At 38.3% G+C, this 26495-nt stretch overlaps 1 protein-coding gene across 1 annotated transcript; it reads right to left on the bottom strand.

Moving 5' to 3' along the window:
- Positions 1-96: 96 nt before the first annotated feature.
- Positions 97-25698, bottom strand: pptc7a (protein phosphatase targeting COQ7 a). The gene is made up of 6 exons (XM_079826546.1): positions 25246-25698; positions 15647-15826; positions 10136-10334; positions 3808-3931; positions 3602-3731; positions 97-907 (listed from the first exon to the last, which is right to left on the bottom strand). Exons 1-6 carry the CDS (start codon positions 25445-25447, stop codon positions 849-851), a joined length of 894 nt encoding a protein of 297 aa, XP_079682672.1. The 5' UTR covers positions 25448-25698; the 3' UTR covers positions 97-848.
- Positions 25699-26495: the final 797 nt, after the last annotated feature.

The raw sequence follows: 26495 nt of genomic DNA, 5'->3' as shown, positions 1-26495 counted from the left end.
ATATTATATAAATGTATATACATGCAAATATTTCTTAAATATATACATGAATGTGTGTGTATTTATCTATAAATAATAATAACAGTACACATACATATATTACGTAAACAAACTTTTATTTTGGATGCGATTAATCGCGATTAATCTTTTGACAGCCCTAGTCATAATCAATCTAGAATTGTAAAGTTACGCTATGACACTGACGACAAACTGTCCATTTGCTAGTGAAGAGTTCGTAGCAGTCACTGGCCCTCGGCTGACCAATGATCAGATCAGGTGTGTTTTTAAATAAACATGCCATCTCAAGACTCAAGGCGTCTCCCTTATGTGGCGTTCACACCGGACGCGATTCGCGCAAATAATTCAATTCGCGTCCTTCGCGCCGCCTCAATCGCGCGAATCGCGTCGCAGAATGCCATTTTGCGTCTCTGCATTGACTTAACATGTAAATCACTCGCGCGAATCGCGTCCGGTGTGAACGCACCATTAGGCTTTTGCAAAGAATCCTATGGCACAACGCTTCCATCTTAATGTTTCTTCTTAATACGGAAACTCTTTTTTGGGGGGACCTTTCTACTTTACTCTCATTCTTTGTCCATTTGTGACTTCTTGACCCTTCACATCATTCCTCCCTGGATGATGGGAACACTGGTGACTCTTGGATAAGTGTACAACACCTAACCCTTGCACAACTGGGCTTTAGCAGTCCGTGTTTTACTGGACATCATTAGAAGTACCGTCCCAGTGAACACACATGGGCTCCAACAGCCCTCAATCCTGCCAGCAGGAAACAGTCCAGTGACTGAGAGGAAGAGCACAAGAGAAGCGTTTTGCAGCCCTTGTAGACATTAGTCTGTGTACTCCGCCACAATGGACAGCAGAACCGTGATGTCATCTGGCTTTCCTCCTGTGGAAAGAAAAACAGAGGGAATGTTGTCAGGCAAACGCATTTACTCGACATGTACAGTGTTCACATGTGCCATTGAATACATGTCAGTACAGAGACAGAGCGACACGCGTCACAATCTGAAGGCCACGCCCACCGGGGGGAAAACAATCAAAACGTCTCCATTGACTTTGCATTGCGTGAGGCGCATCCTTGTCATTTCGGACTTATAACAAAAAACTGAACAATGTATTAAAGCTGATATGAGACAAAGTGTACAGCAAACAAGCTAAACAAAACCCAGAAGCAAAAACCCAGACGTTTTTATAAGCTGTTGACCTAAAAAACGAGCGTTTAAGGACAAAAAAGTGGATTCAGGCCATTGAGACACGTTATATTACACTGAGAACTACGGCGACTAGAGGGAACGTCATCAGAGACAGTAAATATAACATATAAAACTGACATTTGGATATTTGACTTCACAGTGACAACATATTTACTGCACACACAGACATATTGAGGCATACTGAGTGTCAGGATCCCAAAATTCACCCATTCTTCAGCTGAAGCTTCACTTCGTATTGCCCACTTTTATCTTCTTAAACGCTCTTTTTTTGGGTCGACAGCTTATAAAAACGTATTTCTGTGTTTTTTAGCTTGTTTGCTGTACACTTTGTCTCATATCAGCTTTTAGACATTGTTCTGTTTTTTGTTATAAGTCCGAAATGACAATGAGGCGCCTCACGCAATACAAAGTCAATGGAGAGCGTTGGATTGTTTTCCCCCCCGGTGTGGGCGTGGCCTAAATACGCTCTGTCTCTATATTCAGGAATATTAAAATGTATCTATTCATCAATATGATAATGGGAAGGGCTCGACATTAAGCCGGTTCACACAGTAAATCTGTCATTCACTTGTCCGAGTAAAAAAATTGCTTGTCTGGATTTGTTTTGTAAATATAATCTATTCTGAAGCAATATTCTCTCTAGTGTTTAAATATGCATATTTGTGATATTTTTACCTTTTTTTAAAAGCCATTTTTCCATAATCTTATTAAATATAGGCTATGCTTCAGCTTTCCTTTTATATTCTTAAATTTGATCTATAAATTAAATTAGAAAAAGACACTATAGGGCAATTACCAATCAAATTAAATAATTTGCACTGAAAAATGACAACTGCATTAAATAATGTTATGAGATTATTTTAAATATTTTTGAATAAATAAGAAATGTTGGAAAGATGAAACTAAAGCACCAGTAGGGGGCAGCATGTGACCGTCTGAATGAGCGAGTCATTGAGTCGATTCAGTGAAACGGCTGATTCATTCAAGAATTTGGCGGTCGTTTACGAATAGGCCATTGAATCTTTGATTCAACCGATTCATTAAAACGCTGAATCATTCACTAACACACACTGATGCTGTGAGATGCGGTTCTGCTGTGATATTTGAAGATAGAACAAGTCCAAAAAACAGTCCATATAGCATCTAAAATGTAAGTGACTAAATGTTAACTAATTGTTTATGGAGCTGGCGTATGAGATCAGTGTCATGTTCAGGAAAACAACACTCTTGTTAGTGTGATGTTGCTTAACTGTATCATATGTTATAAATATAAAAACTCCACAATTTTAACCGTGTATGTTCACTGAGTTTCTGTGTATGAGCGGCGCTCATTTGTTTTCGATTTTCTCCTCGAGAAGCTGCACGAGCCTCAACAGGACAAGCTTGTCAGTTCGTTTTATATTATTATTCACTATCGATCTCCACTTACACTGATCCAGAATCATTATTGCACTTTGGTGATTCCCTAGTTATTTTTTGTTTTGACATTTTACTCAGGATACTTGTCCGTCGGGCAAGTGAAATGATTTTTCACTTGCCCCTTCAAAAAATCCACTTGTCCCGGACAAGCGTTAAAGGGTTAGTTCACCCAAAAATGTAAATTGTGTCATTAATGACTGAGCCTCATGTGGTTGGACACCCGTCAGACCTCCGTTCATCTTCAGACACAAATGAAGATATTTTAGTGTAAAGCTGATGCTCTGAAAGGCCTCCATTGGCTCAACTTTACACTCTCAAGACCCTTAAAAGACACTAAAGACGTCGTTACAAAGTCCATCTCACTAAAGCGGTTCTAAAATAACTTTATGAATCGGCGAGAATAGTTTTTGTGCGCAAAAAAACCTAAAACACGGCATCATGAAGCTTCGAAGCGTTATGAATCAGTGAGTCGATTCATGATTCGGATCGCGTGTCAAACTGCTGAAATTTGGCGATTCAAACCGCTGAATCGACTCACTAATTCATAACGCTTCGAAGCTTCATGATGCTGTGTTTTGAAATCGTCATCACTTTATAAGTCGTTATTTAGGGTTTTTTTGCGCACAAAAACTATTCTCGCCGGTTCATAAAGTTATTGTAGAGCCGCTGTAGTGAGATGGACTTTGTAACGACGTCTTTAGTGTCTTTTCTGGGTCTTGAGAGTGTAAAGTTGAGCCAATGGAGGCCTTTCAGAGCATCAGATTTACACTAAAATATCTTCATTTGTGTCTGAAGATGAACGGAGGTCTGACGGGTGTCCAACCACATGAGGGTCAGTAATTAATGACAGAATTTTCATTTTTGGGTGAACTAACCCTTTAATGTCGAGCCCTGGTGCGTATGGTTCCCCATCCCTTATATAGTGAATGAAATGATGTATATCTCACCTCTGACGTTTAAGCCGTTGTCGCAGGCGAACTGTGCGAAGGGCGACATGTAGTTGGGGTCGTAGGCTAAGACGTGCGCCTGCTCAGCGATGCTCTTAGCCGTTTGCTGGATGCTCTCATAGTTGGTGTTCTGAAAGCAGAGCACACGCGTGTGTTAGAGTCGAAACATGGACAAAGGGAAGTGTTGTATGTAGATGTTCTGCTACCTTGAGTTTTTTGAGCTCTTGTAGAATCATGTAGTCTGGCATGTTGTCGAAGAGTCCGTCTGTGGCTGTGAGAATAATGTCCCCCAGCTGAACATCGAAGGATGAGCTATCGGCCGCATCAGGGCTGTGGGAAACCAGAGCAAACTATGGTCACTACTGGAGTTATGAGCAGTGTTGGGGAAAGTTACTTTGAAAAGTAATGCATTACAATATTGCGTTACTCCCTTAAAAAGTAACTAATTGAGTTACTTTTTAAGAAAAGTAATGCGTTACATTACTTTTGCGTTACTTTTTCTCACCTGGGATGGGCTTGCTCTTTTATTTTGTTTTTTAATAGCAAAAAAAGTTATTTTTTGTGCAAATGTAAAGACCTCTTCATACCAAAATTTAAATAATAGGCCTCAGGCTGAGGTAAAAATGTGCTGCCATTCTGGATAATGCAAGAATAGGACGCAGGAGAAAAAAGTTTTACCAATAAAAAACAAAAATCTAGTAATTTTTGCTCATGGCTTAACTGAATCATCAAAGGTCAGCAGCACGACATTGGTCAATAAAGGTAGATTTAAATGCATAAAAATATTAGTTTTATTCAACATTTATATATTTGAGGTTTGCATAGTACTCTGATTTTGCATTTGACTGATTTTATTAATTTTGTGGAGTACAGAATCTTCATTGTGCAAGTGAATAAACTACAATAACACATTTACACACACACACACACACCTCTGCACTTACTCTCACTTTTCTCAACTTGAGGACAGGAGAGCTGTCAGTCAAATAAATGTGAAAAAGTAACTCAGATATTTTGTTGTAAATTTTAAAAGTAATGCGTTACTTTACTAGTTACTTGAAAAAGTAATATTATTACGTAACTCAAGTTACTTGTAATGCATTACAACCAACACTGGTTATGATTCCTCACATTCTCATCTCAGTGTCTCGAGGTCACTCAATAATGCACCAAACCCCATTATAACGGCACAGTTAGCAGTGTTATCCCAAAATAAAGCGTTCAGCCTGATCTCCATTACAGCCTCAAGCACGATCAGCTGTGAGGTGTCCTGTTCTGTTCCAGGAAGGGCAGGCATTACGCCATGATCCCAACACACTGGCTGTCGTCCCTCCGTCTGCCGGGTCATGGGTTTAAAATTAAGAAACCGGTTTAAAAATGGAGCAGTATTAAAGAACATCTGGCCTCGGAGAACTACTTCTGCTAGCTCATGTGTCAGAGGGAAGCCATGCTAATGTCTGCATTCACTGAGGCCATGTCGAGTGTTCAGAGAGATTAAAACTAACGACTAGTGTTAGACCGATATATCGGCCGGCCGTATATTGAAGATTAGAATCAATGATTCATATATGAATAGATTCCCCCCCCACACACACACCTCTAGAAATGACCAATGTGGCACTTAGTCAACAAAGCCCTGTCAATCAAACCCTGAATTATGAATATTTATTATATTATTAATAGGGCTGTAATGGTACACGTATTCATATTGAACCGTTTCGGTTCGGTGCGCGCGTACCGAACGGTTATGAATGCAATCTTTAACATTTCACATTCGGCTTGTTTAAAGCGCGGAACACACTTCAATCCGAGTTCCCACACCAACATATTGAGTATTCAGTCCATTTTATCACGAAATTCAAACGATAAATGCCGTTTTAACGCTCAATAATGTGACGTGACTGATCGACGCGTATCAGTTCAACTTCAAGCTGCAGCGCGCGAGTGAACACGATCATCTCTTCCTAAAGAAATTAATATCGTAAGGTATGTTGAGGATACATTACAACTTACTGAAACGTAGTGTTGTTTTTGGCGGCCTGTTTTAAATTTAGTTTTAGTCTAGTCTTTGTGTCAAGCTGTCATTTTAGTTATTAGTTTTAGTCATACTCTTTTTAGTCTAGTCAAGTTTTAGTCAACTAAAAGTCTGAGCATTTTAGTCTTATTTAGTCAGAATTATCTATGACTATTTTCGTCTAGTTTTAGTCGACGAAAACTGATAACGTTTTAATCAATGAAAATTGTATTTTAGTCTATTTATAGTAATGCAATTCTATTTAACCCAGTCAATATAGTATAAGTAGGCTACGTATTATAGACAAAACCAAAATCTTCTTTTAGCTAAACCCATTTCAAACAATGTTATCTTATTATATTATTGTTACCTTATAGACTCAAGAATACATCCATTCCAGACACGGAAGACGCTCTGATTTGAAGTTACTACATATTTATTTTACCAACTAAACATGTTAGAAGTACGCACACATACATTTAAATAAAATAAATAAAAACATTGAGATGTCTCTTAAGGTTTGTGGTGTTTTTTCCTGTGATTTGTGGCCACATTTCTCCCCATCTATTTCCACAACACCCGTTTTATTTTCCACTTCAATGTAATACAAGTTTTTCCAAATGTCTTAATAAGAATAAATGCATATTTAATTTAATAATAGGAAAATAATATCCAAATTATTATTTAATTATTTAAATCTGTTTAAAATTAGACCCACATTATAGTTCAAATGTTTTTCTGTCTTGTATTTTATCTCAAAATAAAGGATGTAATTTTATTCCACATGGGAATGAGTGGAAATAAGTGAATACAGCCTCTTATTCGCTTATGAGGTAATCACAATGCTGCGGTTATTTTAACATATATAGTTGCTGCCGTCATAACGGCCCATTTCAAATGTTTACATGCTTTTCTTTCTTTTTTTTGAGCGGTGATGAAATATCTTGCTCTTGTAAATACTTGCCAATATTTCAGTAATACAAGTCTAGATCTTTAAAATGCATCCAAATAACAGCGAAGTACGGTGCTCAGCAGTGGCCAAAAGGGATATAAACAGTGAATTATAAAGTGATATATTATTGAAAACTCAGAGATGTGCATTCACACGACCTTGGTGTTTGTCAAACAGTAAGTTAGGTAATTCACTGGGAGAAAAACACTGATATTCTGAATTAAGACGACAATAAAACCACTGACTAGCCCCTGTAAATGATGAAAACACCTTACGACCGCTGGACAAACAATTACCATCCGAATAGTGCTTACAAATCCCGACTGGCTGCCCATCGGTCTCGTTCACTCACCGCGCGAGTGGGGCTTGAAGAGAGTGATGTCCTGATGCAGCCCCTGAATGAGACGCACAGAAATACTGCAAAATAATAATAAAAACGCGACTTTTCGTCAACGAAAATGAAGAGACATTTTAGCATAGTTTTTATTTTGTGAACCACATTTAGTCTCGTTTTTATTCGTCATCGTCACATGACCAGCATTTATATTGTGTCTCGTTTGTCACGTTTTAAAGGTTCGTTGACGATATTTAGTCATACTTTTGGTTGACGAAAACAACACTACTGAAACGTATCATATGTTGTGTAATCGCTTCATCTGTGTTTCAACCGCGGAAAGACAATAAAACGGCTTGTAAACAATGTCATGAATCACCTTTACCTCAGAAGTCATTCAATGTCCACAGCTGTGAGTTCACTAGAGAGATTAACTCTTTCACTGAATACATGCACTATATTAGCCTATATATTCGTTATACAGGGAGTGCAGAATTATTAGGCACGTTGATTTTCTGATCATATTTTTTTTTCAGCCACATTTGACCAATTCCAAACCACAGTAATCCTAATAACTACTATTGATTTAGTATTTAATAATGTATACGTGATATATAATTGTTCATGAAGGCTGGAAATGAAAATCACCTTATATTCAGGTGTGCAGAATTATTAGGCATGTTTTCTTTTACAGATAAATTGAGCCAAAAAAGAGATTTAACTCAGACTGAAAAGTCAAAAAGTATTAAATGCCCATGAGAAGGATGCAATACTAATGCAATACTAGACATTGCAGTTAAGGCGTGACCATTGGACAGTGAAATGCTCGTTGGGTCAGCAGGATCTGACAAAAACAGGTGGTGAAGAAAAGACGCCTGTTAACCGCAAAAGAATTAAGAATTAAGGTGAAGAATTAAGGGTGAAACCATCAGGAAGCCTTTAGTCTCCAGCGCCACCATTTTCCAGAGCTGAACCTACCTGGAGTCTCCAGAAGTGAAGGTGTCAGGATCTCAGAGACTTCAGTTAGGTAAAGAATCCTAAAAAATGACCCCACTAGATAAGAATCACAAGCTGAAGTGTTGTAAAATACATGAAGAAGGTTTTTTTTATAGGCACATTATTAAATACTAAATCAATAGTAGTTATTAGGATTACTGTGGTTTGGAATTGATCAAATGTGCCTGGAAAAAAAATATGATCAGAAAATCAACGTGCCTAATAATTCTGCACTCCCTGTATTAGCCTATATATATTCATTATATACTACTTAGCCTGTTAGTGATGTCTTGTTTATTTAATGTATGTTTAAATAAACCTGTCATGAAAATTACAGCCACTAAATATATTTCAACAACGAATTGGAGAAAAAATTATAATAATTAGATTTAGATGTTAATGCAAAAACTGCCTTATGTGAAGCTTATGAGTGTTGATTATTATATCTAAAAATAAATAGCAAATTAATTTAGGCTAATAGTTTGGGCTCTGTTGTTAATCTTTAATAGCAATATGTAAGTAAGGGCTCCCTATATAGTTTATAGTTTACAATTTAAGGACAGACACAATTTTTTTTCATTAAAAATTAATAAAAAGCAATTTTGTAAAACTGCTGTACCGAATCCGTACCGAACCGTGACTTCAAAACGGAGGTACGTACCGAACCGTCAGTTTTGTGTACCGTTACACCCCTAATTATTAATGATCAATAATTAAAACGGCATTAACACAATGCTAGAGAATGTAAAGAACAATGTTAATGTGAAGGCTAGAGTAAAAGTTGGTTAATCAAATAAATCGTGGCTTGTGCGTTCTAATCTGAAACGGAAGATTAGGGATCATTGTGTATCCCAGACTTCAGAGCTGTAGTGTTCACACTTCTGATAATCCAGTGGCGTTAAAAAGTAGGGATGCACCGGTTGACCGGCCAAAAACCGGAACTGGCCGGTTTTTGCTTCTAGCGCGCGATTGGCAACCGGCCGGTTTTCTTTGTATTTTTCTGCTGAATTTTCCGGAAGTGCACCCGCGTGTATACGCCTATAATGCAATCATTCGTGAACATGTCACTTGTGTGTTACAAACAGAAACTGGAGAACTGAGGGAAGAGACGAGATGATGAAGGGAATGAAGAGCCGCTTTCCTGCGCGAGGTGAAGTTGCGCGAGGTGAAGTTGCGCGAGGTGAAGTTGCGCGAGGTGAAGTTGCGCGAGCTGAAGTTGCGCGAGCTGAAGTTGCGCGAGGTGAAGTTGCGCGAGCTTACCTCTCAGATAGTGAGCGTTCGTTCAGCTCAGCTTCTCACGTGTTGGATCGGATGGGAACGAAACAGACTAACTTGTGACAAAGCCCAAATACTTCTTTTTCTAGCCTAAAGAAGAACATACTGCACTTTTGCAATGAAATACTATCAGTTCTGTAGCCTATAGGATGATCATTTTTATCTGGTAACACTTTAGAATAATGGTCATTAGTTAACATTAGTTAACTACATTAGTTAACATTAACTAATAATGAACTGCACTTATAAAGCGTTTATTAATCTTTGTTAATGTTAATTTCAACATTTCCTAATGCATTATTAAAATCTTGTTAACATTAGTTAATGCACTGTGATGTTTATATTAACTAACGTTAACAAAGATGAACAAATACAGTAACAAATGTACTGCTCATGGTTAGTTCATGTTAGTTAATACATTAACTGTTAACTAATGACCATTATTCTAAAGTGTTACCTTTTATTTTACCTTAAAATTACATTGACTTAATTTGATTTAAAAAGCACCTGCTCTTAGTTTTTTTCGTTGCACTAAACATTATTTGATTTAACATTTTGGAACAATTATATACTTTGGTTTTATTTAATTTCACTGGTAAATACTTTTTTTCTTTACACTGAATTTAAAAACAAATGCTGATTTAAGTAACATCTTTGTTTGGATTGCAGAATATGCAGTTGCCTTTAATTTCACCTTTCAGCCTTTTAATTTCCGATTCAATTTCCGATTGCGGACTTGTTTTCATTAGCCAAAAGCCAATTTAGCCTGTTAAAGACCAAATAAACATCTTGTTCATGTATACTTTCATTCTTTTATTGTGTAAAAAAATAAATTAAAAAAATCGGAAATCGGAATCGGCCAGTTTTCTTGAAAAATATCGGTATCGGAATCGGCCATGTAAAATCATGATCGGTGCATGACTATTAATAAGGGCCTGATGGTGCTCTCTCGTGTGGTCTCACCTGTCACTGAGGACGGATCCCTCTGCCTCAGGTGGAGCGATGGAGAGCTGGAACGGCGTGTTGAAGTAGTGCTGCTGCTCATCAGACCTGTGCACCACCTCTCCTCCGCGCACCACCAGAAAGCCGGAGTCTCCGAGGTTAGCCGTGTGCAGCCGGTGACTGTGCCGGTCCAGCACCACGAGACACGCCGTACTGCTTCCTGTCCACAAACACAACACTTCATTTACATTAGCAGGAAACGTTTTGGTGCTAATTTGGTGTCAATTAGACTCTGAAACTGCCTCATCGTCACGGCATCCTCAATAAACCCGACTCCGGCGTGATGACTCCGATCTTTCGAATATTCCGATCTATTATGACCTCTGACCTGTAAAGTTGCCAGAATAATAATCATACGCTGCTTGTTTATTGGCCAGAGGAGAACTGCCCCCCCGACTGAGCCTGGTTTCTCCAAGGTTTATTTTCCTCCATTCTGCTCCTGATGGGGTTTTGGTTTCCTTGCCACTGTTGCCTCTGGCTTGGCTTGCTCAGTTGGAGACACTACATTTTTCAACTAAATATCCAAATAAATCTAATTATTAAACTAAATTAACCATATAAACTAAATTATTGATCTAAAGCCCACACTGTCACTGTATGATAATTGAAATGAGCTGATGACATCACCGTTTTCTCCAGAATGACTATACGGCTGAATAAAATTATGCTGCATTATTTTCCTGTTTAACACTGTGAAGCTGCTTTGAAACAATCTGCATTGTTAAAAGCGCTATAGAAATAAAGTTGACTTGACTTGGTGCATAGCGGATTTAAATGTCCCATGGTGCACTAGCTTTAACACCAGAACTCAATCTCGTGACCCAGTAGACTCCCTGTCCGTGACTCATCTTGCCCGCAGAGTGTTTTTGCTGTACAGTGACTCATTTCAGTCCATTATATTTTAGTTGCGGCTTTGATCTCATCCTGAGAAAAATGAGCCAAAGCCCTTCCCAAAAAAACACTTCCCTCCCGAGTCAGCTGTACTCTTGACTGTCCCAGAACATCCAGTCCTCGGTTTTATAGCTCATCTGTGTATGGTCTCAAATGTCAGCGCATGCTTAGTTTAGGGCAGTTGTGGCCCAGTGGTCAGAGAGTCAGACTGGTGACCCGAGGGGTGGGCGTTCAATTCCCAATATGACTGAGGTGCCCTTAATCGCTCACTGGATGTTCACTGGTCCTGTGTGTGTGTGTGTGTGTGTGTGTGTGTGTGTGTGTGTGTGTGTGTGTGTGTGTGTGTGTGTGTGTGTGTGTGTGTGTGTGTGTGTGTGTGTGTGTGTGTGTGTGTGTGTGTGTGTGTGTGTGTGTGTGTGTGTGTGTGTGTGTGTGTGTGTGTGTGTGTGTGTGTGTGTGTGTGTGTGCACTAATTTGGATGGGACAAATTCCAGGTATGGGTTACCATACTTAGCCTTCACATATCACTCACTCACTTAAAGTTAAGAGGACATTGCACATGAACACCTTGTGTTATGAATGTTAGTCTGAGGGTAAGGTTACATCACAGTCTGTGTCAAGTCAAGTCAACTTTATTTATATAGCGCTTTTAACAATGCAGATTGTGTCAAAGCAGCTTCACAGTGTTAAACAGGAAAATAATGCAGCATAATTTTATTCAGCCATTCTGGAGAAAACGGTGATGTCATCAGCTCATTTCAATTATCATACAGTGACAGTGTGGGCATTAGATCAGTAATTTAGTTTATACGGTTAATTTAGTTTAATAATTAGATTTATTTCGATATTTAGTTGAAAAATGTAGTGTCTCCAACTGAGCAAGCCAAGCCAGAGGCAACAGTGGCAAGGAAACCAAAACCCCATCAGGAGCAGAATGGAGGAAAATAAACCTTGGAGAAACCAGGCTCAGTCGGGGGGGCAGTTCTCCTCTGGCCAATTAACAAGCAGCGTATGATTATTATTCTGGCAACTTTACAGGTCAGAGGTCATAATAGATCGGAATATTTAAACAATCAGAGTCATCACGCCGGAGACGGGTTTATTGAGGATGACATATCGATTTAACAATTATTAAATTGTAATATTTAAACAATCGGAGTCATCACGCCGGAGACGGGTTTATTGAGGATGCCGTGACGATGAGGCAGTTTTAGGGGGGTCTAATTGACAGTGACTGTGGATAGCAAAGAGATGGTCCCACTGGATTTTAAACATGCAGAATTATTTCAGACCAGAGTCCTGCACGGGTGTGGGTACCCGACGGGTGACCCGCGAATATTGCTGAAACGGGTGAAAAACATCCTACTGTGTCGGATACGGGTGCGGGTCGGACAAGGTAGAACACGGGTCTAAACAGTCACGTGCAAACGAATATAGGCCTAAAATATATGCATGTATATTGTAGATTTGTTCCTAAAAATATGCATATACAAAAATATGCCTTGCCTGTATTTCAAGTTGCTAAAATAATTTCAAATTCATATCAGTTTATTTGTGGCTGCGCGGCGCGCGCCCTCCCAGGAGAATCACAACCGCGCGCGCTCTGCCTGCACTCGTCGAGATGGATCATGAGGAGTTGAAGAAAAGATAGCCGCAAATGTGGAAGTTCATCGCTGAGGAAGCACGCAGATAACTGTGGTAACAAAACCAAGCACACGCAGTTCAACCAAACAGTATTTTTGTTATGGTTCCTGAGTTTAGTCTCTTAATAACACTGTCTTAGTAGCCTACATTAAGCCACGTTAAGCGTTTTCTTATAATGGTTTTCTATGGGAGGAAAACGCTTAACGTGTAATTAAACGCGTTGCGTTAAAATTTTGGGCTCATCTGATTTGTTGTACATAGTATACGTTATTAGTATTATGTTTACTGAGTTTGGTCTCTTAATAACAGTGTCTTACCTACATTAAGCGTTTTAGAATGTCCCGAAGTTGTCGTTGTGTTAATGGTCGTGTAATAACTTATGTATGCTGGCAATAAACATTTTTGTAAGTGTGTCTATAATGTAATATGCTAAACTGATTTTATTGCGGGTCGGGTGTCGGTTCTATTTTAAGCGGGTCGGGTGCGGATTTTATTTAGTGCTGTTGTTGGAAAACGGGTCGGATGCGGTTTTAAGCACTGCGGGTACGGGCGGGTGCGGGTTTACAAAATCGGACCCGTGCAGGACTCTGCTTCAGACACCTCAAGCGTCTGGAATAAAGTTTAAAGGTCCCATGGCATGGCATTTTTCTATTATTTTATAGTGTTTCCTGAGGTGTACTTATATTGTTAGTATGATTTTTACATCATAAAATGTCATAATTTAGAAATAAAAGGCATTTTTTCTATACTGCTGTTTGCCCTGTGGCTGAATGCCCTGCTTCAAGAGGCGTGTCTGCTGTGAGACTTCAGTAAAAACGCCCACTGTTGTGATTGGCTGACATCTTTGCATTTTAAATGAGCGGAGGGGGCGTGGTTTAATTAGGTCTACGACGCACGAGCTGCTGCCAGAGAGACGGATGGACCTGAGTTCACTTCACATCAGTTCTGTCAGTCTCAGTTCAGTGAACTGTTTTAGTTACAGCATATACTTCAGGTTATTAGTTTATTTCTAGTCGGAGGGACTGTCACTCATGTCAGAAAGTTAGTAACTTTAGTAAATTATGGATCAGCGCTGACTCGAGACGCGAACCGTTTAGAACGATTCAGTCCGATTTGGTGAACTGGTTCGGTTCACTAAAAAGAACCGATTCAAAAGAATGATTCGTTCGCGAACCGGACATCACGGAGACGGAGCGATTGCTAACAAAGTTATTTATAGTAACTACTGAGTTGTGAGAGCGCTGTCTGTCAGCGCGAGTTTATTGTGTTTGTATCTGAGAGTTCTGAATAAACACGAGTCCCAGTCACGCCGAGTCTGTCTTCATCATTATTCTACCAACTTTGTAACACATGCAATGTACCATTACAGCTGTCGAGATGAACAAGTTAGTAAGTGTTGATTAGTAAGCAGTTAGTAAGCAGTATTTCTAGATATGTTCCAATCATATGAAAAGCGTCATTGACGCGCATTGAGTAACTTACACAGCGCAAACAAAGACACAACAGCAGTAATCGAATGTAATCCAGTTTATTGTGGGGAAAGCTGGCTAGCCCGGAGACCCTCACGCTTATCCTCCTTCTGCTTAATCTCACGCCGCGTTTGGTGCCTCCGCTGTGGGCCAGATGCAGTACTGGGGGTCGGGGATGTTGAAGGCCGAGCTTCGGCGTGTGTGAGGTTTATCTCTAAAGATGTGGCTCTGCCGATGTTGAGTAGAAACGACTGTATGCACATTTTAGAACAGATAGACGCGACGAGGACGTACAAAAACACTGACTCACAAGATAGAAAACACCGTTCTGTCGGGAGAGAGAGAAGCCGCAGTGTGTGCAAGAATAATAAATAATTAGCTACACATCAGAAATCACCGATCACAGATCAGAAGGAACTGAAGAAAGACTTCTGTTTTCATTTGTACATCCAAACACTGAGAAACTGCCAGCGTTCACTCGTTCACAAGTAACGTTAATGATCTCTCGGGCGTTTGCATGGGCGAGCCAGATTCTCTGGGTGGAGGAAAGGGCGGTAACCGTTCCTGCTTGGACGTCAAACCAGGAGACTTCAGGATTGGCTCGCCTGGCCTGACATTTTCTCAAAGGCAGAGAAAGACAGCCAGAACTCGGCTTTACACCGATCAACATTTCTATCCACTTGGGGACAGCTACGAATGGAACGGCAACGGTGTTCTGACGTTGTATTGCGCATGCGCGACTTTGACTGCCACTTCGTGACGTTCTACAGTAACCGTCTACTACGGGAGAACAGCTGATTTGCCGTAGTCGTTACAACGTGAAAGATTAGGTAAGTAAATGTTATGTTTTATGGTATATGACATTGTAATTGCATCAGTATATGATTGTACCACTAGTCTTTTATTTAATCTGTGTTGATATGTTTTAATGTTTCTAATTTGAAAGGTTTTTTCCGTTTGTACAAAGATATGTCTGCTGTTGGCAACAACACCTCAGGCAGCATTGAGATTAGAGCTGATGTGCGCTGTCTTGTTTATGGTTGCTTAGGGATTTTTACGTTCTCGGCTACGGCGAGTAGCAGTTAAAGTCGCGCATGCGCAATACAACGTCAGAACACCGTTGCCGTTCCATTCGCAGCTGTTGCTTAAAGTCCCTAATATTCAGGCTAGGGGAACTCATATTAATGTTGAAAAACCTCATAAAATGAAAATGTCATGCCATGGGACCTTTTAACTTGAAGGAAAAACGAAAAAAAACTTAAGTAAATATGACGCATATTCCCGTGTATGACACACAACATTGAGCGACTGCAGGATAATTGAAGCCAGAGCATAACGCCTCAATCCCAACGGCCTCTATTATGATTTGAAAATGAATAAATCCAAAAACGCCCTTCATTTCATGACAGAGACTTCCATTGAACACTTTTTCTACGTCATAATCCCTGATCTGAAGATGCCTGCTCACCTAATAGCGGCACTTTGTTCTGCAGGAGCTCATAGTAGCTGGTGGTGAGGATTCCCACGGGGTTGCTTGGCACAAATCTCCCTTCTTTAACGAGCCGCTCGCACGTCCTCATGAGTGTCCCGGAGAACTGAGAGGGGTCGACCCCATAGTCCCGCCAGCCTCCGACCCCATCCGCCACACCTACAACACAATCAGCCATTATAAACCGTTAACAAGCTCCAACACCACTTACAATTACTGTAAAGCTTGTGTACAGCTACTTCATTAAACTGATCAAAACTGACAGGAAAGATATTAATAATGTTACAAATATTGACCTTTTAACTTTCAGATCCTCATATGAGAATGATTAGTGCAGGATCATGTGACACTGAAGACTGGAGTAATGATGATAAACTCAGCTTTCATCACAGGAATACATTACATTTTAAATTACATTAAAACCAAAAATAGTTATTTGTAATATTTCACAATATTACTGTTTTTACTGTCCTTGAGGTGCTATCAAAAGAGAACTATATTGTGTTACCATAATATAAAACTGTTCATTCTGTGATTTAAGATCAATCTGAATTATCCAGTAGGATTTAGAGGCGATGAAGAGGTTTGGTGAACGTATCTGATGGGGAAACGAGTGGAAATGGACTTTAAGTGACTGGAGATCAGAACACTGTCTAAATAACAATAAACACAATCACAGGATTTGGTCAATAGACGGATATATTGGCTATCGCTATTTTGAGATTATTGTAATTGGCTGACACCCCTGCTTTTAGACATGTGCCGGTAAACGGTAATACGATATACCGCAATAATGAACATGCACAATATTGTTATCGTGGGCACTTCAAAATACCGTGAATAATTATTTATTACGAATTATTCAGATTTTTTGAATGAATTTTAAGAATACTTTACCCATCAACCGTTTAAAATGAAAAACACGTCAAAGAGGAACGCACTGATTTAAATAGACCGTGCATGAGCCGAGCACATGGCGGAATGAGGAGATGCTGAAGTGCACATTCATTCTCTGACAGCAGAGGGCGCTGACGGAACAGCAGAAATGCAGACGTTTCCCCAGTAATCACATAACCTAATACATAATACTTAAAGACTTAAGGCTATTCATTTTCAAACTTGCATTTTATATTTTAATCTGGACTAAATTACATGCCCTAGATATTGTTTGAATATGTTCTGACTGTTGTTCAATCACACACTTTACATGGCTCCAGTATTGAACATTAGTTCCTTCATTAACAAACTGACAATGAAAAATACTTCTAAAGCATGTATTAATCTTAGTTAAATGTACATTTCAGCATACCTATTGTTCTTTATAATTCTTTTGCACTTTAATCTGTTTCAAATATTTGTTTACTTTATACATTTTTGTGTATTGCTTTATTGTATTTAAATGTTTGGTTCTTTTGTTATAAGAAAGTGATTTAACCTGTTAGAGTATGACAACACTTTTTTTGCAACTTATTTCAATATCGTGATAATACCGTATACCGTGATAAAAGCTTCAACAATTAATCGCAACATGAAAATTTGATACCGGCACATGCCTACCTGCTTTATATATTTAATATGTGATACAAATATGTGATATTTAGCCCCGGGAATGTGAATTTTAGTAGGCAAACATGCCGCCAAATGTGATTTTTACCGGGGAAGCCTCCCTGAAACGCGATTGGGCTTGTTTTGAGTAGCAATTGGGCGGGTTTTGTTGTGAAAACCTGGCAACCCTGCAGATAGCCAACATGCCAGCTGTGGAAATGCTTCACACTGGAAACACCGCAGAGCAAGACAATGTTTGCAAAGCCGTAATTCAGAGAGGTGGAAGCTCCCTCGCGTCGAATGCAATCAAACATTTAAAAAAGCAGACAAGTTCAAACAAGACTAGGGTGACATTTAAGAGATAATAATCAGTAGGGCTGACCGATTAATTGCGTTTGCGATAATATCGCGATATGATAAAACACTATTTCCTAACCGCAAAGGCTGCGATTACAGTCTGGTCACATGACACGCGAGGGTAAAGTCTGCAGAAGAAACATCAACTTGGCACGTTACACATAAAAAAAAAACTGTTTGTGTTTAATCTATCTAATATTGTGTTGTTCATACTATAGGCTACAATAGAGGTGGGAGAAAAGATTCTTCTCCAATGATTCTGGATCGATTCTGAGCTTAGATTTTAACTGCAGGTGCTGCGTGTGTTTTAGAAACACCCGTATTCTGATTGCTTCCATTATCTCTCTCTCTCTCTCTCTCTCTCTCTCTCTCTCTCTCTCTCTCTCTCTCTCTCTCTCTCTCTCTCTCTCTCTCTCTCTCTCTCTCTCTCTCTCTCTCTCTCTCTCTCTCTCTCTCTCTCTCTCTCTCTCTCTCTCTCTCTCTCTCTCTCTCTCTCTCTCTCTCTCTCTCTCACTCTCACTCACTCACTCACTCACTCACTCACTCACACACACACTTAATGGCCGTCGTCAATAGCAACGCATAACGCATAAATAATAATTTGTCGTAAATATAATCTCTAATATTATCTCTGTAAATATATTCTCAAGAAATATTCTCATCAGTGTTCAGCTATGATGCATTTAAATCTAGCATATTTTGTGTTAGAGCCCAAACAGTATCCAAGTGAAATAATGCATATCCATATTTCCATATGATTTGACAGTTTATTTTATTAAATATCAAAATGTGTGCATCATACCTGACACCTAGATGAACACTTTACAGTCAGTTTTATGACTGTCAGCTAGTGAAGTTTGGTAACGTTATACACGTTTCAATGTTGTATGTAACTTTAGAGACGGTCCCTAAATTCGCCTGCGTTATGCCAGTCATTTCAGATGCGCTGTGGTTCTGCTGTGTTTTTTTAAACCATTTTCGCTGCTGAAATAGAACAAAAACAGTCAACCACTGTATGATGAGTGAATCTCCTGCGTACATCGCACGTTTTTCTCTGCTTTGAGTTAGGGGTGCACCGATCCGACTTTTTCAGTCCCGATACCGATGCCTGGGCTTTGTGTATCTGTCGATACCCGATACCGATCCGATATATTGTTGAATTAATAATAAACTGTATATCTTCCACCTTATACCTTCCTTGAAGAGACTAAAGGCACCAGACTTTACTAACTAAACATAACTAAGACAAAATAACAGATGTATGTAAGGTGTTGAATTCTTATTTATTTAAAAAACAATTGTGCATTCAAATCTAAAATAGAATGTAATCTAACTTCTTTAAATAAATAAAATGTAGCAGTGGAAACAAAAAACAGTGTAGGCCTATTGGTCAAACATACAATAGTAATCTGACAGTTACCAAACATTTTTTACACTACAGATAATTGTTTTGGTATATAATCATATCAATATTAAAAAGTAGCATTACAAATTAACAAATAGTCTAATTTTCTACCATATGCAATTTAATAAAAATTTTCAGCTAGCTAATAACAACTTTGTTCTGGTTTCACCTCACTCCAGATTAAATGATTGTAGGCTAGGCCTTTTTATTTTACTACACATTGTCAACAGAAATAAGATGAAATACTGTTGATAATTAAAAATAATTCTTACTACCCACTCTTGCTAAATTGGGTAAGCACACTTGTGTTCTCATTTCAGTTGCGTTCTGAGTAAATTAATAAACTGAGTTCATGAGTTCAGTGTTGGACAGATCAGTTGTTCTGGCCAGTCGTTAAAATGATTCGGTTCAAAGGAGTCATTAGGTCACGAATCGGACATTAGCAGACGCGTTGTGTGCGAATCCCGTCTGTTAGAACATCGCGAAAGATGTCAACACACAGAAAACACTTCATAACTGGATATAATTTGTCTCCCGCTTATTGAAAGTATGCTTTATGTCAGCTGGTCAGAGAAGAGTCAATGTTTTTTGAGCGCAATTCACACCCAGTGATAATTCAAGGACAAAATTGTCCGAATGTGTCACGTGCAACATGGTTTCGGTCTTCCGAGCTTTTGATTTGGATTAATATGTGAAATATGAGAGCGAACACTGATTATTTTGAAGACCCAGAGAGCGCGCGCGGGGGAGGAGCTCTCAGATCGGTCTCTCTGTCACTCAGTCACAAGCGCAGCATCTGTTCTACATCACTCGTAAATCACAATAACTCATCAAATTAGGCTTTGGCCGTCAAAAAAATGTAAATGCAGGAAAGACCCTGACTTTGCAGTAATACCCTCGAAACAGCGACGAACTAGTTGGCGTGGCAAGCGTGAAATATCTCCTCCACACAGCCGACTCTCTGGCTCGCTCCCTTCTAGCATGCGACACACGTGAAGCTGACGAATGACGTAGGTTCTGCTGCGACGGAAAAAAACACCTGGATCGGCTTGTGGATCTGTTAATTTTTCCGATCCCCGATCCAGCTATTTTGTCAGTATCGCGGCCGATATCCGATCCTAATATCGGATCGGTGCACCCCTACTTTGAGTGCAGATTTCAGCGAGTGAGCGCGACGCGCGCGCGCTCTGAACAAAACTCCGCTAATCTGAACGCCTCTGATTATGAGACATTGCATTCATGAACTCAATAGAAACACGTGTGAGTGGTTATAATGCGCAACGTGATTATAACAGATGGCTTTTGAGAAGACTATAATAAGTTCAACAGCCAGAGTGGCTAGTGTGCAGCCGAAATAACGCTACACCCACAAATGGCGGTTGTTAATGTCAAGCCCTGATTATTATCCCTTAAATGTCACCCTAGTCTTGTCTGAATTTGTTCGTTCGCTTCACATTATAATTTGCCAGATGTAGTTTTGGTATTGAGGTCAAAGTCCACTTGCCTTGCGTTCGTAGTTTTGAAGTGTTTTCCCCATTACAGCGACTTTCTTCTGGCATGTTTGCAGACAGGGTGACCATCTTAGATTAAGTTTCCCTCAGGACTTTTGTAAAAGGCAAAATATGACCACGCCTCAGATTTGGTCCTTTTAGAGGCTGAACAATCTCCAGAGTGCTGTCACTGCCTTCTGCTATTTATTCTCATTCAGAAAACACACTGACGCTGACTGGACAAGACTTACCGCGAGTTTTCACAACCGTGATAATCACACGCGGTTTTAATGATAATACAAATATTACTAACAGTCACTAAATTTTATCGTGGTTTATCGTGAAACCGGTAATCGTTTCATCCCCATGTCTGACTAATCAACATCATCTTAAAACATCAACTCTTTAGAGCTATCTAAAAATATAACACCCTTGTACAAATGATTTTATTCCCAAAAGCATTCTCTGCATATGGTGATGGAATTATGGAATTATTATTCAACACTCAGGTGATATTTGGGTAGGCTTATCTTAACGCTTCTGATGTAACTTTGATCCTAGGAATGTTAATTTAAAATGTGTAACGTGTGTTTGATATCACTCTAACAAAACACTAAACATCAGTGATGTTCATCTTTAAAGGCTTCGTTAAACTGAATATTATGAAGACTGTTTTAATATTTGTGTGTATTTATCCTCCTCCTCGTACATCATATGTTAGTTATAATGTTCAGTTTAATCTGTTAGTCTGGATGTCCTGTAAAGAGATCGCATCAGTTCTGAGGTTTTCGCTCTTTAAAAATGAGCATCTTACACAAATATGACTAATTTTCTAATTGTTTGTTATAAATCAACATCTCAGGGAAATGTTATGGGGTTTCTAATCAAAATAAGGCATTCTGTTCCAGAAGCAGGGCATTGATGTCACACACGCCCACTATAGAGCACACCGGCTCTTAAAGGTGCAGTGTGTAAGTTTAAGCGCCATCTAGTGGTGAGGTTGTGAATCGCACAACCCTTTCTGAGCACATAGAGAAGCTACGGTGGCCCACACAGGACACAGATGTGGTCGTGAGACAGCAGAGAGTAGCTAGCGCTCTGGAGAGAAGTTTGTCCCCTTAGGGCTACCGTAGAAACATGACGGCACAAAATGGCGGCTTCACTGTACGGGTGTGTGTAGATAGAAACGGCTCATTCTAAAGTCATAAACACTTAGTTATGTGTATTATATTGCATTTCTGTCGTTAATACTACACACTGCACCTTTAAATCATGTTTATCAGGCATTCTGGAGACACAAGTGAATAGGGAAAGAAATTACATATCAATGATCCATAAAATATTATGAAAATGTTGCTCCCGTTATTACACTTCTTATTACACATTAATATGCAAATTAGATCCAGTGTATAGATCAGGGGTGTCATAGCGTGTCTGTTAAAATGTATTATATGTGGCCCGCCACGCATAATTTACAAATCCTGCAGTTTCACGATGTCAACACAAGGTGGCGGTTCTAGACTTTAGGCCAGGGAAACATTAACACGCCAAAAGCGGAACGAAACTCTGACTCTGAACATGTGTCTCGATCACATGACCACTAAACAGCCAATGAGAAGCCTTTGAGTTTGGCGCAGACGTCTCCGGTACGAGCTGCGAATCTCTCAGTGATTTAATTCAGTTTAAAGCCAGACTTAATCAACAACACTAATGTGCAAATCAGGAGAAACACGGACTGTAACCGGGGGAATCTGTCAGAAATGTAGGTTAATATCTCATTTTATTTCATTTGTAATGTCGACATGAGTAATAAAGGCCAAATTGCAGACTATTTTTGTCATAAACGTGCAGTTTTGTGCATTTGTGTTTATGTTTATAGACTAAATACCATAAAGTCATTCTAGATAAAGAAATAATTTTACTTTTTGCCATGTGTGCACTGCAAAACATGCTCTTATTTAGTATTTTTGTCGTTTCTAGTCTAAATATATCTAAAAAAGTCTTAAATCAAGATGCATTTACGAGATCAGTTAAATGACAGTAGATATTTTTTCTTGTTTTCTGGAAAATAAAATGAAATTGAAGTGCGTTAAAACAAGCAACATTATCTGCCAAAGGGGTCAGAACAATAATAATGTGTGTGTTTGCAATCATGTTTCAGAGCTAGACAGACACAAGATTATTTTTCTAACCACATTGGCAGATAATGTTGTTTGCTTCAAGCAAAAACTCTATTCATTTAGATTTTTTCCCCCAGAAATCAAGATTTTTTTTACATTTTCCTTAATAAAAGCATCTTGATTTAAGAGTTTTTAGATATTTGGACTGGAAAAAAGACAGAAAAGTAAGAAAAGCAGTGTGGTTTTAAATAAGAATAGAGTTCTAACTCACTAATAATATTTACATTTCACCCATTAAAACTGTTTTGGTTAATGGAAGTTTTACAGATATTGTTAAATATCTTTTAAATGCTGTCCTATCTCAAGCTTTTGTCAAATCTGTCATGTGTCCAAGAAACAAAACACGTTATATTTGGGCGTTTCTTCGACTCTGGGAACTGATAGCCATGTGAAGAATTACAAAAACTCGTTCAAAATTCACATAACACAGTCTCATAATTTTAAATAATGTGTCTAGTTTTAAGGTCTGTAAGAGGACAAACTTTGATTACAAGATAAATTATTTTACATTTTTTCAGACCCAAATGTCATTTCCAGCACATCTCAATAGACAGATGTTATTTAAAATCAGTCTAAGATCATTTGTGTAACTAGTTTGACCACAATCTACAATAATTATACATTTGTCAATGAGATAAAAACACCGGTCACTCTCTGAAAGTTAACATTGCTTTGTGTAAGAGCTTATTAGAAAATAAATAACTTGAATTGTTATATTAAGTAAAGCATGATCTCATACATTTTGGATAAGTAATTTTTTTAAATATGTGTGGTAATGGAAATGACAAACTTTGAATTAATACTTGGCATTTTATGTATGCAAAATACTCTTATTTAACTTAAAAAGTTTAGCTTTTTAAAAACACCTTTGAAGGTACAGCATGTTTGGAAATATATGAGCAATATTTAGCTTGATTTTTCTTCATTTGTTGATGAAAATGTCCAGCATGTGCTCTGATGTCACTGAATATTTCCATAAACACCTGAACAATCTCTCACACACACCCTTTAAAGGGACATTACTGTGTTGTGCTGGAGCTATATTTTGTTTAAAAAGTCATATTAATAGTGGTCTCACATTAAATATTATAATGTATATTAATGATTTTACTCTGGTGCATTAATAGTTACCAGATAAGTTATATTTTTAAACTTTATTTTCATTGTTGAAGTTAAAAAGTCTGGGTGTGCGACGAGGAGAAAGTGATTTTGACGCCTATAAGGAGATGGAAAAGTATGAAAAAAATCATAATAGGAAGGTAGTAAAAAATTATAAGGTGGTTTTATTGTTAGCTCGACAAAGAAAGAGGAATTTGTCCAAAATACACTGTATGAAAAAAGTCAGGTCTCCAATTGAAAATTTTCTAGTGACCGATCACATCTAAATTTTTTAGTTGGCCAAATTGAATTTCTGTTAATTAAATTGCATCAATTCACAGAAATTCAATTTTACCAACTGAAAAATTTAGATGTCACTTGAAAATTTTCAATTGGAGACCTGACTGTTTTTTACAGTGAATGTATTTTTAAAAATATGACCAAAGAAAATAAGTGCCCATAGTCTAAGAATCACCCGTGTGTGTGTGTGTGTGTGTGTGTGTGTGTGTATATATATATATATATATATGTGATTTTGACGCCTATAAGGAGATGGAAAAGTATGAAAAAAATCATAATAGAAAGGTAGTAAAAAATTATAAGGTGGTTTTATTGTTAGCTCGACAAAAAAAGAGGAATTTGTCCGAAATGATATGTATTTTTAAAAATATGACTGAAGAACATAAGTGCCCATAGTCTAAAGAATCATATATATATATATTAGGGCTGTCAAAAGATTAATCGCGATTAATCACATCCAAAATAAAAGTTTGTGTTTACACAATATATGTGTGTGTACTCTGTATAATTATTATGTATATATAAATACAAACACATTCATGTATATATTTAAGAAATATTTGCATGTATATACTGTATATACATTTATTTAATTTATATTATATATAAATATTTTATATATAAATATAATACATTTTACTTAAATATATACATGCTTGTGTGTGTTTTTATATATAAATAATAATTATACACAGTACACATATATTATGTAAACACAAACTTTTATTTTGGATGCGATTCATCGTGATTAATCTTTTGACAGCCCTAATATATATATATATATATATATATATATATATATATATATATATATATATATATATATATATATATATATATATATATATATATATATAAAAGGGACACCCCTGGTACAGATCCACTGCACTGAATGAGAAAACACACCATTTATCCCACATATAAAGTCAATTAATTCCGTTATATCTTTCATAACATAGTTGAGAATCATCTTTGAATAAATAAAAAAAAATCCCATTGTTTTTGCCTAAACATGTCTTTTTTTCTTTGTCCTGATGTCACTACAGAGGACATCATAACATAGAGTATGATCACTATAGTGTAGTTATATAGTTATACACACACACTCAGGCCACCGATGTGCGTCAGAAGCGATTTATCCGCGATGATACTCGACTAAACCGGGTCCACACACACACACACACACACACACACTCTTCATACCTAGCACATCCGCGGCCCTGTGTCGGGCTATAAAGCAGGCGTCGTCCCCGTAGCACATCCCTTTCTTCAGGATGCCCTTGCGGAAGTCCTTCCCGAAGCCGAAGCTGGCCGACACCAGGCTGTAATCGCGGCTGTCGGTCTGCGAGAGTCCGCCGATGACCGCGCGGGCCACCAGGCGCCCGTACGACAGCACGGACAGCATCGCGGCCGCCGCGGGTCTGGCTCGGTTCGGGTACTAACCCTCGGTGGCGTCTGGAGGTGTCACAGCAACCGCTTTACCTCAGCATCAGATCGGCCTCAGCTCAGGCGATCGGTCACGTGTGGGTCAGAACATCCGAGTCGGTCAGGGTTTTATAAAACGCTTTCTTCTCGCGCTGAGCCCCATCGCTGCGCGCTCCCGTGTCGAAGGCCGCGCGCCGCGACCGAGGTCTTGTGACTGCGGTGACGTCAGACGCCGTTACGCAACCCGCGGGCCTGTAATGGCGGACACACACACACACACACACACACACACACAAACATCACGACAGATGTTATTCTTTAAGCATTTCACTGTATTTTCAAAGACAATACGTCACTCGGTGGTTTAGTTGTGCGAATATTTAATTAATAATATTTGTGTTAGCTGTATTTAGAGACGATGTTATTCACTGAGACCAGGTTTGATAACTTTATTACCAAAGCCCTTTTTTTTTTTTTTAGAATAGTCTGATTGTGCTACAATAAACATGTTTGCACGAATATTAGCAGATTATGATCCCATAATTGATGAATGTCAATCAGGATTTATGAAAGAACTGAAACGGATGTATATTTTGAGTTTATTTATTTCTTCTTTCTGTAGTTTCCTTTGATGCGGTTATGAATGTAATGCAGTATTATTACTGTGTATTATGATCATAGTTTAATGGAGATATACATACACAGGCCTTAGAGTTCAGTCATAAAATATCAAGTTCAAATGGACTTCAGAATAAATTACATATTAAAAATAACATTTTGATTTGTCATGTTTATAATAATAATAACAATACACACCTATTCTTGGATATTCACATGTGAGTGCAAAACATATTCTCTAAGGTAAAGAATATCTTATTAATATTCATGAGTCAAAGTACATTATATTAATAAGTTGCTCTATTTGTGTTTTTGTGGTGATATAATTGGCCAGCGTCTATTTGTATATCAGCCTCTTGGTGAAATACAAAAAAGCCACTTTAGATATTCAGATTCTGGTTATAAACAAT

This window comes from Gobio gobio, assembly GCF_949357685.1.
Source record: "Gobio gobio genome assembly, chromosome: 10".
Taxonomy (NCBI): Eukaryota; Metazoa; Chordata; class Actinopteri; order Cypriniformes; family Gobionidae; genus Gobio; species Gobio gobio.
This window is presented reverse-complemented; position numbering and strand designations above follow the sequence as displayed.

Coding starts and splice junctions, on each gene's coding strand:
- pptc7a (XM_079826546.1), bottom strand. CDS start 25,447: ATGCTGTCCGTGCTGTCGTACGGGCGCCTGGTGGCCCGCGCGGTCATC. Junction 15,827..25,245: donor CAGGGCCGCGGATGTGCTAG/GTATGAAGAGTG, acceptor ATTGTGTTGTAG/GTGTGGCGGATGGGGTCGGA. Junction 3,732..3,807: donor AAGAGCTCAAAAAACTCAAG/GTAGCAGAACAT, acceptor CTCTGCTTTCAG/AACACCAACTATGAGAGCAT.